We start from the raw sequence: 17,676 nt of genomic DNA, 5'->3' as shown, positions 1-17,676 counted from the left end.
ATTGGAGGAGATGATTATACTACCTCAACATTTTCAGTATCATATTTTAGGTGTATGTGCAGATTAACAAAGCAGCAGAAGATGAAAACACAAAAAAGCTGGCTAAGGATTTCTTTAGAAAACTGGAGGAACATGATGAGCAGACATTGTCAATTTGGAAGCAATTTAGAGACCTCAGTATTGAGGAATACATCCGGATTTATAAGGTACAAATCATCCAAATGTTTTTTTTTTCTGTGTTGCTGGTAGAATGGTCTCTTTTCTCTGTTGCTTCATCAACATAATTGACAGTGCACAGCACCTTTTCATCTGGGAGACTGCCAAGCAGACTCACTTGGGGTCAGAGATTGCTCTAGTGTTATCAATTCATTGCCTTTCCCATAAACTTTAGAATGTTGTGGGGAAGCTCTTGCTCAGTATTCGAGCCTCATTCTGCATGGAAAAAGCACAGTAGTTGATTTCTCATCCAGGCAGGCTGTCACTTCAGTTGCTGACATGCTGGATATATTTTATTTAATGGTGTCCAGGTAATCGGCCTTTAGACTGATTCTCCCTTCTCAGAAGTCCTGAAGCTCAAAGTGTGGTGCTAAGCAGCAAGGCAAATCAGTGCTGGATAAATACAAAGTTCAGTTTGCTTTATGTTTGAAGTCAGCAACAACCCACCAAATTTAAGTTTCCATGTAATAAATTTTATTAGACAAGAAGTGTTTTCACATTTCTGATCTAATGTTATAATGTTGCATATTAAATTGGGTGTAAGAGATGATAGCAGCAGGAGTTCCCTGCAGGTGCAGTTGAGCTGATACTCAGCCATACAGTGTTGCACACTGGGATCTCACGAGTGGAGCCAGTGTCTGCTGTTTCATGAGACACGTTTGTGCCACTGACTGAAAAATTAATCTTAAAAATTTGGGAAACAGTTTATAATCCAGATAACCTGGCTTTGCTTTAACTTCTTCCCTGGAACATACCACTGGAGCCAAGAAAGTACTCCTAAGTTAGGATCTCCTGAGTGAGAGAGTTGATAATTGTTGTGGAAAGCTGACCTCTGAGGGTCATTAGGTGCTGGGCTATGTGTGCAGCTGCATCTTGGAGGTCAGCCATCGTTGATCACATGATGACTGGTACAGCTAGATCTTTCTCTCCCAATTTCATCTAAACTAGAAAGTATTGAACTGATGGACTGACCAGGTTTGACAGTTAAGGTCATCTTGTCTCTTCTGAGTGTACCCTCAGCCTTCACAGTAATGATGATTTCTGTATGCTCAGCAATGTTTGTGAGCAGCTTTTACTTTTCAAAATTCCTTTTGGCATCCTTTTAAAATAGGGTTGGTTTCCTGTCCAGGTAGCTCCTCTGCAGCCCACTGGTAAGAGACCTGCCTCAGAATTTGTGTGTGAATTGCTCTAACCAGTTTATGCCTGATTTCTCATGAATGTTGCATCCAACACCATATTCACCTCAGGGAGAGATTCATTCTAATGCAGAAATTGATTAAATCAAAATCCAAGCATCCTTTCCTTTTAACAATGAAGTGACATTTCCTGGAATAGCATTAATCTTTGCACTGTATCTGATCTGTGACCTATCATCTGACATAATTTGAAGAAAAATGGTTAGCCTTGATCTTAATGATCTTACCCTTCTTTGATATTCTTGTAACATTTCAGCGTCTAGGAGTGTACTTTGATGAATATTCTGGAGAATCATTTTACCAAGAGAAGGCCCAGGAAGTTCTGAAGATGTTGGAAGATAAGGGACTCCTTCAGAAAACAATGTATGAATTCATTCAGTCTCTTGCTGTAGTTTATTTAACATCTCAGTTGCACTTCACACAAGATAAGATGATTGAGGTTTGTACATAATCTGAGCAGAAGAGTTTTCCTTACGTGGTTTTGGTAGCTGTTCTAATAGAAGACCATCAGGATTTGTGCAGTCACAGCTATATTTTACATTTTCCTTTTCTGTGACTAGCACACAAGCTTGGCCTTGACAAGCTGGGTGGATGACAGTGACTCCTAGTGGTGTTTTAGGCTGTTGATTACTTTGGCACCTGTGTGTGCCATTTAATGAGCAGAATTAGGTGAGATCCTTGCCCTGATGAACGAGGTGCCTGGCTGAACTGGGATGGGAGCTGTAACCATGGAATGCACCAGAATGTGAACAGGCTGCTCCCTGGCATCAGCAGTGGTGACAGCAAACTTACAGAAGCAGTCTTCAGAAAGACTTAAAGGAGACAGTCAAAGAAAAAGAATGAAACTGTCTAGAGGGAAGGGGGTTTGAGGCAAGAGGCCTTGGTTTTGGCTCTGACCTCGGTCTCGCCTGAACTTATCTGTGTAATAGCTTGCAGTGACATCAGTATTTTCCCTCAACTTACAGAAAAGGGACAGGAATTGTGGATCTTTCAGAGAAGAAAGACCTCTCAACGTTTTCCACCGTCATGCGCAGTGACGGGACATCTCTTTATATAACAAGGCAAGTAAGCCCATCTGTGTTCATTGCCAGTCATTTTGCCAGGGAACTTTTGAACATGAGCACATTTATACTTGATGGTGTGGATTTTGAAGCTTTTTATTTCTAGGATAGTTGTAAGTAAAACTAGCAACGTAACTATGATGGGATGAAAATGGATTTTAAATACTTTTCCTCCCCCTAAGTAATGTTAGTAAATCTCTTCTCTGCATAAATCATACTTTCTCCAGCTACTAATTTGGAAAACAAAGCTGTAATCTCTGGATCTAATAAATAATAGCCAAATAATAAAGGTTTTAGAAAGACCTTTGCTTAAAATGTTTACTGATGATGTGATACAGGAAAAAACTGCTTGTTCAGCCATGTCTTCATTGACTCAGTGGACCACCAGCACTGTAACATCAATTTTATTGCTGTTTTCTAGCCATCTCATCAGTATCCTAGAATTCCTCTTGGGTATTTTAATGTGGAAGCCTTAACAGTTTCTTTGTGCCAGGAATGTAAATAAATCTAGTATCTAGCCCTCAGGGTAAATAAATTCTGTACAGCTTTTCAGGGCAAGGGTATTAGAGAGATGCTACAGTTAATCCTGTACATTGGGGAGCTGCTGAATCCTGTAGCTAAATAGAGAGAAGGATGCCACAGCTCCATGCCCACAGGTCAGCCAGGAGTAAGTGTGAGCACCTGAGCTCAACAGGCCACACACAAGGCCAAAACCACTCAGCACAGCTGGCATTTTGTTCTCCTCTGGGTAATGAGGATGAGTATCTATTCCTGTGAAGAAATAGACATATGTGTGTGTACCTGTATAGATACATATGTGTATGTGATATAGCTACTTGTGTTATGTATGTGATAGGTGTATTATTTAATAATTTAGGTAATTTACATACGTGTTGTGTGTGCACTGTGTATCCCTCCAGGAGCTGGGGCCCCTGTGGTCTCTTTAGGAGTTTCCCTGGATACTCCTGTACTGCCAGCAGTACAGACTGCTCTGGGTGCCTCGTCTCTGCAGGCACATCTGGAGACTCCCCAGGACACTTGGCCTGCTTGCTTGGCTGTTCAGCTGGATATTTGCTGTCAGTCCCTGAGGATGTGTGCCCTCATGGCAGCTGCTGGCAGCAGAGACACCGTGTGAGCCCTGGTCACTCCCCAGCTGTTACCAGTGTGCCCAGTGCCCTCAGTGTCTGGCACCACAGATGCATGGCCTCCATGAGCTGCAGCCCCCAGCTCCAGCTCCTGACACTCCAAATGCATGTGCACACAGAGGAGAGAGCCCCCTCACCCCAGCAGAGTTTGAAATGGAGTTGCTTGGGAAGACAGGACACAACTAGGCAAACATATAACCAGAAATCGACTTAAAAGCCACCCACCCCTGTTATCATCTCCTTCTCTTTTCTTATCTTTGGTTCCTGCCCTAAGCATCCCATAACAAGTCTTGTGCAGTAGCAAATGCTTTTTTCAGGCTGGAGTACAAAGCTGATGGTTCTCCTGTGACAGTCCTCTGTGTGGAGATGAGCTTTGTACCATTTAAGCTAAGGCTGAACACAGGGTTAGTTTTCCAGGAAAGGGTTGTTTCTCTCAGGTCCCAGCAGACAGACAGACAGACACTGGACTTATTCTGCACCAAAGAACTGTTTCCTCAGTAATTTCCATAGGCAGTGGTTTAAAAAAACCTTTTCAGACGTGTCATCAGCAAAGTATACACGTCCTTTTTTCATGTGTAAGGCATACATGGATCGTTCTGTTCAGGAAGTCCTCTCCCCTCCATAAAATGCAGGTTGTTTTTCTAAGGGACAAGTAGTGAGGTATGTTTGGGTGAAAGTCCAAATAGTTTCTCGTTATCTCTTTCAGAGATCTTGCAGCTGCTATAGACAGAATGAATAAGCACAGCTGGGACACCATGATTTATGTGGTAAGTAATTCTAGATTCAGCACACACTTTTGTGCTGACTCTCTCCAGTAACCCAGGGGCCCCTGGCTTTCAATACAACTTTGACACACAGTATTTTTGGCAGTAAAATGGATGCCCTTACTCCCCAGCAGCTGTGCCTCTGTGTGGCAGTATTTCTTTGTTTTGTTTCAGTGCATGAACCCCAGAATGGTTGAAAAATACCTTTACACTGAAAGAGAGTAATTTTATATTAGATATTAGGAAAAAATTTGTCACTGTGAGGGTGCTGAGGCACAGGAACAGGTTGCCCAGAGAAGCTGTGGATGCCTCATCCCTGGAAGTGTTCAGGCCAGGTTGGATGATGCTCCGAGCAACCTGGTCCAGTGGAAGATGTCCCTGCCCATGGCAGGGGGGTTGGAACAAGATGATCTAAGGTCCCTTCCAACCCAAACCTTTCTATGATTTTGTGAAAATTAGCTCTGGAGTTATTCTCTACTATGAAAATTCATTGCAATTAGTTTGAAAGGAACTCTTACTTGATTTGACATTTTATTTTCTGTATAAATGTTGTCATTAATAATTAAACCAGAAAAAGCTGTTAGTATTATAAAGGGTTTTAAGATGTTAATTTAGAAATTGACGGTCTAAAATGAATCTAAGTCTATTCTGAAATCCTGATATCTTATCTGAAATATACATTTTTATGGCTTTGAACAATGCCTTAGTTTCATTCTGTAGAAACTGCACATAAAGTACTATTTAATCAATCTGAATGAAGCAGTTGTAGACAGGGAATCTTTTTTTATCTATTGGTTTCATTATTTTATTTTTTCACAATTCTAGCAGTATCAGTAGTGGATATGAATAGTAGGACTGTCTCCTTACTTGTCTGAAACTGTTTTTTGATCTCATATTAGCAAGGAGATTTCAGTGATGCTTTTAAATATTTTTCTCAGATTTTGAAAAAAAATACGAAAGCCATGTTCTTTTATATGAAGTCCTGAATTAGTGACATGTGGAAAAAATCTGTATGTGGTCATGCTTGATATAATGTCCATGTGCCTTCTCTGTACAGCTTTTTCAAAAGTCAGTATAATGTGACACGTAACGAGATGCAGGGAGAGAGATGAGTAAGCAAAACATTAAATACACAGTTTAAAGTGCAGCTTCTAGTTAAACCACATTCCTCCTTTTAGCTTCAGTCTTCAGGAAGGTTCCTGTAGCTTGCCATTCTCACATGCTGTCAGAGAGCAGGGACTTTGTGGTTATTCTGGGGGGAAATTGCTTGGTTTTGGTGGGAGTTTTTCTGCCCCTGCTGGCTGGAACAGTGAATGCATTGGCATCACAAGGCAGTGTGGCTGGGAAAGTGCAAGGCATCAGATGTTCAGGGTGTTTCCTGTCTAGTTCATGTGGGGGCAGTTTTTTGTCTTTCATATACCAGGAGGTAGCAGGGACCAGGGGAGAAGGAACAATTAGAAAAAAGAGTAGTTTGGTGTCCACTTTGCCCAAATCAGGATGTCAGCTGAACTTTCAGCGAGCAAGCATAGGAGTAAGAGTCTTAAGCAGACTGCTGCTGTAGCTGAGCTCCAGTCACTGCTTAATTCCTTGCCTGGGCCTCCCTGGTCTCCTTCAAGTCCAAGGAGATGCACAGCACAGCCAGATTGGGATGTGACTGATGTGTCCATCATAGCCAGTGTGTCATTCAAGTGGGAAGTGACAGATTAGCCTGTCCTGTCCTCCCAGCCTTGCTCAGGTTGTATGGGTTTCAGAGGATATGGTTAGTATTTTTGTAATTTCTGACTTTCTGAAGGCTGAGAAAGTAGGTCATAAAATAAAAGAGTGAAACAAACTCCAAGGAGACTCTTGTGGACAGACAGCCTGGTGAGGGATCTGCCAGCCTTGCTGAGCTTTGCTGCTGTTTTGTGGCACTGCTTTGTAGTGAGTTAGGACTTTACTCTGTTACCAGAGGCAGGAGGACTTCATGGGATTAAATGAGAATGCTAATGATTTAAGTCTTTAATAATTAAATACAAATATATTTCAGAATCTTAGTCTCTTCAAAAGAAAATTATTTAGAGACTCTAGAGTCTCATTTCATAAGATTGTCTTATTTTCATCAGATCAACATTAAAAGAACATTAAATTGGTTTACTACTTGTAATGCTGTAAATCAGTGCTTTAACCAATTTAAGTTTTTAAAAAATCCTACTTATGTCATTAAAAGGCAGTGGTATGAACAAAATATTCAAAACACTTTAAAATGTGCAGCGTGTTTGTTAAAGAGGTACTAAGATTCCACTGGATGTTGCACTCAAGAAGGAGATGAAAATGCTTTTACATATGGAGAATTAAATAAATCCATGCTGTCAGACTGCAGACTTCTACCTTAAAGCCAGCCACTTCATGAAAGAGGTCTGGCTTTGTGCAGAGATGCACCTCATCTTCAAGGTGCATGGAAAAGGACTTGGAAGGCCTTGTTTGAAGCACCAGCCACTGCTGTCCATTTATCAGCCTTGCTTGTGGGTCAGCAGGGAGAGGCGATTCCCAACAGGAGAGGAGGCAGGTGCTTGATACAGTGGTAGAGCTGAGAAGGAACACAAGATAATCGTTTCACCCCTTGTCCCAGAACACCAAACAAATGAGGAAATAGTGATTATTTGCTTATCTCTGCACTGTGTTTTAAGGAGGGATAAAAAGGAGTCTGAGCGAGGCAGGCAAAACAACTAGGTAGGAAAATGAACCTCATAGCAACAGCTGTAGGTAGAAACACATACGAAGATTGTTTAGACATAACATACAGTCAGAAACAACTTCAGTTTGTACGAGAGTGTTACTGAAAGTGGAAGAGAGCACAAGATGCATCATTGTTATGAAATTGTGATCATTTAGGCATTTTTTTAAAATTATGTACACCTGCCTTATGACATAAAAGTACAAATCATGCTGGAGACAATAGAAACTAGTGGGTTCTGGAGGCAGACAGCCAAAGAAGTGTTCTGTTTCTAAGCCCTTGGTGTTGGGTGATATAACCCAGGGGCATAACAAGACCAGCAAGGTTCTAAAAGGAAAATGGAGATGTTTTGTTTGATGGGCAGCTCTCAGATCATGAGAAACTGAAGAACATTAAGGTTTCCTTTCACTTCATGTCTTTGCCTTCATGACCTGAGAATAATAATTTCTGAGAAGGTGATTTCTTTTTCTAACATAACTCAAAATCCTATTGCCATAGATTCCAGCTGTCACAATTTCTAAGTCTTGTTTGTCTTCATAGGTCTTAATTTTGCTTGCAGTGGCTTACTGGTATTACTGGTGTATTGTGTGTTTGTGTGTTAAAAGCTACTCCTTATCAGACTTGTACTGTTTTCTGATATGCATAAATTCTATTCCTTAGACAGATAAAAGCCAAAGTAATCACTTTCAACATTTATTCCAAATACTGAAGCTCATGGGTTATGACTGGGCAGAAAGGTATGTACTTAAAAATCATAATTATATACTGGTTTTGGTGGTTAATTTCATTTTCCTCGAGATTGTATATAACATGTACCTTGGAATTTCAGTGGAGTGCTCTTTAAAGGAGAAATTCCTGATGGTGGTGTCCACCATGCTGCAGAACATGTCATGTAGGCATTTTGGGTGAAACTACAAGATGTGATGCTGGTGTGCAAGTAATGGAGTCCAGAGTCCAAGCAGACATTTGGCCTGTAGGACCCAGCTAGTACTAGTCCAACAGAGAAACAATCCCTCAGATTTATGTGCAATGTGGGCCTCAGGTCCTTACCAGCAACCTTTTCATTCTGTGTGCCCACTCCTGCTGGTCTGATTTATTTGTGAATGGAGTCATTGCTGTGTGTTTAGGATGTGAAAAACAACCCTGTCTCTTGTTTAACAGGTCTTTCATAACTGCCTGATGTGAAAAAGGGAAACTATTTTTAAGAGACTTTGTGGCATAGCTTCTGGGATATTGTGTGGTCACATATTAAATTATTACCTCTTGAAGTATTTTATTTTAGCAGAGATCAGAATCTGAGTTTGAATCATGCTTCAGGCTTGAAGTATCTATTGCAGGGAAGTGTATCCCTGCTGTTATTCATTGTAATTACCAATCTTGTTAGCAATCTGAGCAAAGGTCAGGAATGGGTCTCCAGACTAAATCATATTCCTCTCTGCCTGACTGCATGTCTTTTGTGGTTAAATATAGGGTTTTAGCCTTCAGGAATACCAACCTGCCTCCTTTCACAGTGCTTAACATTGTGCTAAAATTACCTTAGATTCTGGATCAAGAATAATGCTTGGGATTATTACGAGCAGAAACAATGAATACTTTATTATTAGCAATGATTAATTATACTTTTAGTTTAATGTGGCCACAATAGAATTATGATGACTCCTTTTCTAATTATATTAAGAGATATCTGTTGCCACAGTAATTTGATCTGTCTCCATCCTGCCTCTCCTCAATTTATTGCAAATTATTGCATTGAGGCCTCTGTACTAAAGCTAGTAGCAAGAGATTCCTGAGAGCACACAAATGACCGGGCTATCATAACTCTGATCATAATTTTCCCATTATATAATAAGTATGGAGCTTGGTTGCTGAAACGAGAGTTACTGATTATATCACCGAGCTTCCCACGTTGGGGTGTTATTTATTCAGTTGTTATTGCTGTTTCCTCGTAGAGAATCCAGCTCTGAAAAAACAAATGTTTCTCTTGATTGAAATATAATTTTGGTCCTGCTGCTTCTCAACACAGGTGCCAGCATGTGTCCTTTGGGCTAGTTCAAGGCATGAAGACTCGGAGAGGAGAAGTAATTTTTCTGGAAGATGTTTTAAATGAAGTTCGCTCGAGGATGTTACAAAACATGACTTCCACAAAAAGTTAGCTACTTCAGGTCTTATTCGTTTCTTTTGATGTTGATCACAGTGTGTGTCATCTTTTCCACCCTTCACTTCTCCCTGTATTGCACTAATCACAGTAATATGCCCTTTTTCTTTCTATTTGTACTTCCCATAATATAAACAACATTACAATAATTCTTTGCAACTCTGTGGACTCCCCTAAATTGTAGATTTGCAAATTCTAACATTCAGTGAAGTTCTCATCATGCACTGGGAAGGAAGTACCTGCCTTTCGGGGACAACAATTGTTTTTTTCTGGAGGCACAAACTAGTCAGTAGTAGATCTGGGGCTGGAGTTCAGGGATCAGTCAGATTTCATCCAAAGATTTATAGCTCTGGCAATTTTCTCTGGCAAGAGCGACCCTGGCTTGCCTGCCAGCGCTGCCTGGTCACCGAGCCAGCCTCGTGGCTGTTCCCGGGTGCCCGGGAGGTCACTGCTGTGCCCCGGGCAGTGCTGAAGGGGGGGTTTGCCTGTGCCTCACTCGGGCTGTGGCTCCAGGATCGTTTTCTCCTGATGCAGAGCAGATCCAAGCAGTTCCCGGTGAGATGCTGCCCCCTCTCGTGCTCTCTGGAGTTAGGTGCTGGACTGAGTCAGCTGGATTGAGGCATCTTCCTTGCTCGGCCTCCTCAGCGTTTTTAAAACAGATGACTTTCCTTGTAAAATGGACATGGAGGTGGTGTCCCTGCAGGTGGCAGGGGGTTTGGACTGGATGATCTTTAAAGGTCCCTTCCAACCCAAAGCATTCTGCGATTCTCCCAGTTCAGATTCCCTCAGCATAGTCAGTTTAGATATTTAGAGTGGATGGTGTGAATACTCCCTAAATGTACATCCAAATGGTCCATTGGCCATTGGAACAACTTATCTTTTTTTGTTTATGCATGTTGTATCACTTGGAGCTTTTCAACAGTTTTTCAACAAAATTTGCAGTTCCCTGATCTTGGCTGTCAGAATTGTGAAAAGGAATTCAGTGTAGCATGTACAGTCTGTTGTAATGAACCCTTCTTACCTCAAGATCTGTGCTACACATACAAGGGGGAGTGGGAAAAAGCCCATGTGAAACAGCTGTTTTCAGCATTTAATAGAGATTTATATCCTGGACTCTTTGCTGCATGCATCATGACAATTTCCATATTGGTAGTTTACAATTATGGAAGATCTGCTCTTTTATTGCATCTCCAGGTCTGAGCAGGAGAGTCATTATGGTACTGCAGACTGAATGATGTTTTTCTGTTTCCCTTCAGCAACCAAAGAGATCCAAGATCCCATGGAGACAGCAGAGAAGGTTGGTCTTGCAGCACTGATAATCCAGGTGAGTCTGAGCTGCCTCGCGAGGTGTCTGCATTGTCTGTGAGAAGTTACAAATGGAGATGAGGAGCCATGTCTGGGTGATACCAATTACTGTTCCAGGATTTCCGGGGCCTTCTGTCATCTGATTACCAGTTCAGCTGGGATCGAGCTCTCCAAAGTCGGGGGGACACAGGTGTGTTCTTGCAGTACACCCATGCCAGACTCCATAGGTAAGGGGAGCATTTCTGCACAGCACAGTCTTTCATGAATTTTAACCTTATTAACTTGCTGCTTTGCTAAGTAGTAGTGCTAACTCCTTAAATATGACACATGTTCACTTTTCTAGCAGAAGTGTGAGTTTAAGATAGAAATCATTGAGACTTCCCAGAAGAGCAGGCCAATTAAAATTAATTTTCTACTTTGATTCCGTGGATCTGAACTAACTGTTGATGTAGCTTTTAGTTCAAGGAACAGCTTCTGGTTGGCCTCACTGATGAGGAATGGTTGCCTAGAACTGGAACTGATGTAAAAGCCAAAATGCCCACACTTCTAAAACATAGCACATCACAGAACTTGGGTGCTTTGGCTACCACAGTAACTAGTGGATTATTTTTAACATTGTTATTTCCCACTGTTGATAGCCAAGATTAAGAGGAGATCCCTTCCTTTTGTCTCAGGTCAAACACCTGACGTGTTTAATTATTTTTAAGAGTTTCTGAAGAGTCCAGTTTGAACAGTTTTATCAATTATGCTGAACTGCCAGAGCAGACCTCACTATGTGTTTTCATGCAAGATTCCTTCCTGGGTGAGGCCAAAGGTGTGAAGCAGCCTGATGTTCTGAGGCAGTGGCAGCAGGACATGGTGTTCAGGGAGAACGTGCAAGCTTAATCCCCTTGTCTGGTCTGTTCCTCTTGTACTCCCTTGTCACGTAAGGTATTGGTGGTTCCAGCGTACCATTATGGGGGATTGACCACCTCCCTAGTCCTGTTAGCTTCTGGACCTGTTGTCCATGCATATCTCTAATCCTGTTGATAATTGAATGACCAGCACTTTTTTTTAATTTTTTTTTTAATCTTAGGTTGAAGTCAGCTAGTCTGTCTCAGTGTTCCATTCAGCTTGAGCAGAGCCTACCCTGTTTTCTTAAAAACACAGATTACTGGGGTTTTTGTTCAGCATTGCTAAGAGGTGGTTTTCATCCAACATTTGTTTTCTATTCTTATGTTTTAGTTTAGAAGAGATGCATGGAAATGTAGATCTAACTGATGTAAATGTGGCGTGCTTGCTAGAGCCAGATGCCATCTCTATTCTTCAGCATCTTCTCAGGTTTGTCTAGTTTTCTTTCCAAATACCATTTCCTTGAAATACATATCTGGATATGCCACTGATCTATTGAGAGGGCACAGACTGCATGATCACAAGACAAAATGGCTGTTTGAGGCAATGACCTGCCTTTTGTGCCATGTGGATTGCAACATTTGAGATGTTAGTGGCTTTGGAAGCCATATGATGGAAAAAGCAGTATTTGGAACATACTCTGTGTACATGAGCCTCCTAATTATTTCTTGTCTTCACAAAAGTGAGCTCAGCTCTGTATAAATATTAGCTGCAGATTTGCTTGGTCCCTCATGTTCTGTTTTTGTCATCTGAGAAAAGAGAGAGGCAGTGAGGTAAATGGAGTATGTGCCTGCACATTTGGGAGCTCAGCATCCTGCAGGGCTACTGAACATGCACAACTGGTACCTGTTAATAGCAGTAGTGCTCTTCATTAAGTCAGTCTTAAAGTTGAGCAGTTTCTGTTTTCATTATTCCATGGATGTGTAATTAAACTATGGAGACAAGGGAGTTGTCCATGGTGTGCAGCCTGTGGTGGAGTCAGAAGTGACCGAAGCTTCCCGAATTCCTAGTGAGAATTCCTAAATACTGCATTGCACACTGCAGTGCCAGCAAGTTTTAACTTTTTTGACCATACTAAGACCTTCCTGAGGCTGTCTGTTTAAAATTAGGACTTCCAAAAGTCATGCCAGTGCACCAGGTGTCTCCTTTGACCTGCATGTGTGGGCTGCAGAGCCCTGCCATTAACTGCAATTGCCTCCAGAGGTCTGCCTGCAGTCCATCCTTTGTTCTCTTGAGCAACAGCAGGACCAGCCAGCTCTCAGCAAGACCAGAAATGTCTTATTTATGCAGTACCTTTGTATTTCACAGAAAACATGTCAGTTGTTTCTTGGGACTCTTTATACTCCTACGTGACTGCTGAGCTGTCGTTACCACGGTGCGCCCCCCAGTTCTGTAGTTTATAAGTGAGGAGGATTCCACAGCACTTCAGCCTGGACATGCTGGCAGGGGTGGGCCTGGGAGCTGAGCAGAGATCAGGAAGTCCAGTCCCCACTTTGAATTTCAAATCTCTTCAGCCCCAGAGGTGTTGGTACTTTCTTGCAGGTTGTGTAAAAGGACAGAAAAACACATGAAGAAAAAACGTAGCTCTCATGACTGCCTCTACTGCCCTGTTTAATACTGTCTTACAAAGTCAAGTGTATTGTGTAACTTATGTAGGATGCTTGGGTTGGACCAGATCACCCACTGTGGTCCCTTCCAACTTGACCCATTCTGTGTAATTCTGTTTTGCAGTATTTGTCTTTTTCTAATGTTGCAAGATTCCTTTCATCTTAAAATTCTAAGCTGCATTTACTAAAGGCAATGTCCTCTAAGGGACTATTTTGACTTCCTATTTAACATGCTTTTTGCTCCTAGAAATGTACAATTAGTGTTGAGATGTAAAACCAGACATAATGTTCCTGGCGCAAGTACAGCTCTTGTGTTCTCTGCTATAGCCTGCCTCTCTGAGCTGCTTGCATGATGAGGAGCAGAAGCAATCTCCTTCAATAATAAGTGAGCAAGGAGGGAATAATCAGTCGTGTGCTAATGACACGGCTTAGGTCTGCTTCAGAAGATTAGTTTTGCTAATTCTGCAGCTGTGGTTGTGTGCTTGTTCTGACTTAAGCAAGTCTGATGAGCCTTCTGTCTGAGTACACCTTGTACCACTTCAGCACCAATCAATCCTTTCCTTCCCTCACAGGTATGACGAGGTCCTGTATAGATCTTCTCAGGATCTGCAACCCAAGCACATTGTCAGCTACCTCCTCACACTGAGGTGAGGTGTTTGCTCATACTGGCGGTGTCTCCAGTGAGGACAGGTCTTCCTGAGCTGGCTCTGCAGCCCTCACATCTGCACTGCTTTGAAGAGTAAAAATAGTGGGAAGATGCAAATGTGTGGGACAGTTTCCCCGAAGCAGGAAATCTATAAAGTAGGATAGCAAATAATGTAATAAATAGTAGAGACTAAGGCTGGAGCCAGGAGCCTCCTGAGGAACTTAATAAGAATAATAACTTTTAAGAAAAAAATAATCATTTAGCTGAAACCCAGCATCCCAAAATCATGCTGGACTAATGATGTCTGAAGGAGCAGATTTTAGGCGATAACATCCTCTCAATATCAACATTTCAGCTAGGAAATTTTATCCAAACCGCTTTTGACCACTATCTCAGCCCATGAACAAAGCTTGTTATTAGTGTAAGTGATACTGTGTATCTGATTCTCGTGGGATTTGGACAGCACCATGAAATGGTGGCCTAGGCTTGGTGGAGGAAGCTGTAGAGCCTGTGTATGGGGAAGGCTTTAACAAGTTAAGGAGAACTGTGTAATGTAAAGAATCCTGCATCTTGGGAATGATAGGGAAGGCTCTCAAGGATCTTCCCAGAGCAGTCTTGAGACTGTTTTGTGGGTTTTTGGGGGGGATGAAGGGCAGGGAGTGGGACCATATGTGTGAAGTGGGGAGATTATTTTGGGGTTATTTTAGGAGAATTAAGTTGTCAGGGTGTGCCATCAACACCACGCAGGCTGCAGAAAACCATGCCCTCCTTCAGCCAGGTGAGGAGGCTTTTGGAAATGAGCCTGTGGCGTGCTGGATTTGTGGGTGGCTCTTCCAGTTCTGCTGCTTTCTGTAGCCCACAGTGCTGTCTGTCAAGGGACCTGCTCCTTCTCACCGTTCTCCCGTGTTTCCTTGCAGCCACCTGGCAGCCGTAGCACACAGAACCCTTCCCGTGAAAGGCAGCGCCCCCGACGTGGCACAGGTGCGGCCCAGGGGGCTGGAGGGCGGCCCGAGGGCGGGTCCATCCCGGCTCTGCCGGCCCAGCCGTGTCATCGCTGCGGGAATCGGAGCCCGCGGGCGGAGGAGCCAACAGGCAGGCTCTCCCTGGGCGGCAGCGCTTTGGGAAGGCAGGGAGTGCTGTTCGCAGCTCTGCCTTCTGGGAAGGGCTGCTCTGCTTGATCCGCCAAAAACACAACAAACACTCCCTAGGGACAACTGCTCCAGACCCAGTCAAACACCTTCCCATCACCTTCCCTCCTAAATGTGTTAAGAGTAAACATTTGAGCATTTAGCTTGCTCGTTGACTTTTGATGGTTTCCTTTAGTGGTTATGTGGGAAGATACAGAATCAGGAGAGAGCTGAACCTTGTCTCCTCTCTCTTGCCACCTACCTATCCCAAGTTGTCGGTAGTGCCTTTCTAGCTAGAGCACAGAGGCTGACAACTGTTTTGAGCCATTCGAAATAAATGCAAATTCTTTTTACTGATCTTCCAGGCAATGTTCGACCCCCTAATGACTCAGTAAATGATATATTAATTACACTGCCTCTCTTATTTTCTTTCATCTATTTCAAAAGGAACTACCTATTTGATTTTGTTAGGAAATCACATTTAAATGTTGAACTGTGCTATGGGGAAAAACCATTCAGTGGAATTGGTGGAGCTGTAGTCTGTCTTTGAGCTTAGATACTGTAGGCATTTGTGCCTTTTGAGATGGACTGCATCAAATTTCAAGGAAAACTTCAATTCCTTATCCTGTAAATAAAAATATTTCTAAATATCTTGCAATGTGACAGCTTTTAATAACTTTGATTTTTGGAGCAAGCGTGATGGAGCCCTTCCCAGACAGCCAGCTGTGTAACAGCCAAGACATTGACAAGGGAGAGTGAAATTTTTAAAGCAGCCCAAAGTTGCTTGACAGCCTCTCACCCAGGCACAGGGCGGGGAGGGATTCCAGCGGTATCCTCAGGCTGTGCTAGCCCGTGGTGCATGAAAGATTTTCAGCTTTCAGTCATTGCACTCTTGTTCCGGCATTTTTGCTTGCTCTGCCCCGAGGGCTGGGCTGGACATTCCTCTCCACCTTCCTTTGTTTGACAAAGTGTCGCTCTGTTGACAGTGCAATGGGCTGCCAACAGCTGGTGTGAATTCTGCCAGCACTGATGTGTTCCTTAGTGCTCAGGTTTTGTGTAGATCCGAGTCCCAGTGGGACTGCACAGGAACAAGCTGCACACGGTGTTCTCACCTCTGCGTCTAACTGCTGTCCCTAGAACCACACCCTATTCTGTAGCACTGCCCTAAAATTACTTTTTTCCTTGTTTTCCAGGCACGGCTCTGTCTCTTCCATGCTGCGCGCTCAGTTCTAGCCAACGGAATGAAACTTCTTGGCATTACACCCGTAACTCAAATGTAACGAGGCCGTACCCAGTGTCAAGTCATCTCTCTTAGTAAAATGATTTTTCCACAATAACATGAATCCTCTCCTGTGTGTCACAGTACTGCAGGCTGGAAACGCCATCTGTGCTGGGAGGTTTGTGTTCTCCATCCTGCCAGCTGCCGAGGAGCAGGTGTGGCACAGCCATTGGCAGGGGGCAAGGCTGTCACAATCACTTTCTTCAGGCATTTGATGGCAGCAGTGTACTTAAGACACTGCTCTACCTGGAGTTTCCCATAAATGAGAACTGCTGTGTATTTGCCATGTAAATATCACATCCTTTTGGTAGAGGAAGTGGTGTTAACTGTGCTGCCCTAAGCTAAGTTCTTCGCTCCTGTGGTTGCCACTGTGTACCAAGGCCTAATGGCACAATGGCTCCAGCTGCTCTGTCTGTTGTAACAAACTGAGTTACTCAGGCCTTGCAGAGACCTTGGCCTGGGTGTTGTGTTGCATTCCCCCTTCAGAAACCTCAGCCAAGCCCAGCTGCCAGCTGTCACACCCTGCTCCTCAGCCCTTCCTCTGTCCCACTGACGTGCTGGCTGGCGAGAAGAGGCCACTGCCCAGCTGGGGGAACAGGGAGCGCCGTGTTCCCTCCGCACTGCGCACACAGGCAGACGTGGCAGGTGCTGCTGGCACCCCTGAGCCACATGCTGCTGTAGAGAGCTGGAACAGCACCTGTGAGGTCCTGCAGGTCCTGGCAACACCCTCCACCATGGAAGCCTCAACTCCCAGGAGAAGCAGCACTGTGGTGGAACAGTTGGCGAAAGGCAGAAGGGACCATCTTCTCCCACGGGGTGAGAACTTAGGCATGTTTGTTACTGCTGTGTTTAACATGCCCCGCTTTCAAGTAAAACCCAGCTGCTTAATTCATGTCTGAAGAAATACAGCCAAGAGTATGAAATTGGTCTAGTTCAACTCCACTGTGAACGTCAACAAGTTGCCCAAATGCACCAGGGTCAGTAGAGCTGAAATATCTGGAAGGCCTCAGAAGATGAGGAAGGAGATTGAAATTACACAGTTGGCACCAATAAATTAAAGGCAAACATGCATCACAGGAGCCCTTTTCAAGCATCTGTATGCACAAAGAGGTTGAGAGAGAAAAGATCTGGCTAGGAACTTAATGTTGACTCATTCACAGTTAAACCAGAGGTACAGGAACAAATACAAACCTTCCCCTGCGCTACGCGTAGAAGATCCCTTTACCACCTACAGCCAATATGAAAAACCATTTAAAGATTAAAAGGAAATCCACAGCTTCAGTCTTTCATCTGACTTTTTAAACCAAACAACAAGGGCTACCTCTAATCACTCTGAGTAGGTGATGCTCCAAGCAGGGGTATTCCCTGTAGAGTTGCGTCATCTTGTACTTATTGCCTAGAAGAGAAACTCTCCTGTCATTAATCAAACTGCAATTGCCAAGTATTTTAAGAGAAAATGCTGGCAGTAGTTGCTTTTTTTAATAGTTTTTTTATGAAGCTTTCAGGCATTTCTGCCCTCAAAGGGCAAGACAGTTTATCAAATACACAAAGAACCGATTTCCCTCTGTTAT

At 43.2% G+C, this 17,676-nt stretch overlaps 1 protein-coding gene across 2 annotated transcripts in view; it reads left to right on the top strand.

Moving 5' to 3' along the window:
- Positions 1-16,169, top strand: part of RARS2 (arginyl-tRNA synthetase 2, mitochondrial) — a 29,652-nt gene extending 13,483 nt beyond the window's left edge. The window contains exons 9-20 of one of the 2 annotated variants that reach the window (XM_063389622.1): positions 51-206; positions 1,669-1,775; positions 2,378-2,473; positions 4,325-4,385; positions 7,756-7,832; positions 9,119-9,243; positions 10,507-10,574; positions 10,673-10,782; positions 11,780-11,875; positions 13,626-13,700; positions 14,617-14,680; positions 16,020-16,169. In XM_063389622.1, the coding sequence (XP_063245692.1) occupies positions 51-206; positions 1,669-1,775; positions 2,378-2,473; positions 4,325-4,385; positions 7,756-7,832; positions 9,119-9,243; positions 10,507-10,574; positions 10,673-10,782; positions 11,780-11,875; positions 13,626-13,700; positions 14,617-14,680; positions 16,020-16,106 (1,122 nt within the window). In that variant the 3' untranslated portion in view covers positions 16,107-16,169. The remainder of the gene's footprint in view (positions 1-50; positions 207-1,668; positions 1,776-2,377; positions 2,474-4,324; positions 4,386-7,755; positions 7,833-9,118; positions 9,244-10,506; positions 10,575-10,672; positions 10,783-11,779; positions 11,876-13,625; positions 13,701-14,616; positions 14,681-16,019) is intronic. The other variant, XM_063389623.1, reaches the window with a different exon arrangement.
- Positions 16,170-17,676: the final 1,507 nt, after the last annotated feature.

Source organism: Prinia subflava, chromosome 2, assembly GCF_021018805.1.
Source record: "Prinia subflava isolate CZ2003 ecotype Zambia chromosome 2, Cam_Psub_1.2, whole genome shotgun sequence".
In the NCBI taxonomy this organism is placed as follows: Eukaryota; Metazoa; Chordata; class Aves; order Passeriformes; family Cisticolidae; genus Prinia; species Prinia subflava.
The sequence above is the reverse complement of the archived record's forward strand: the minus strand, read 5'-3'. Positions and strand labels throughout refer to the sequence as shown.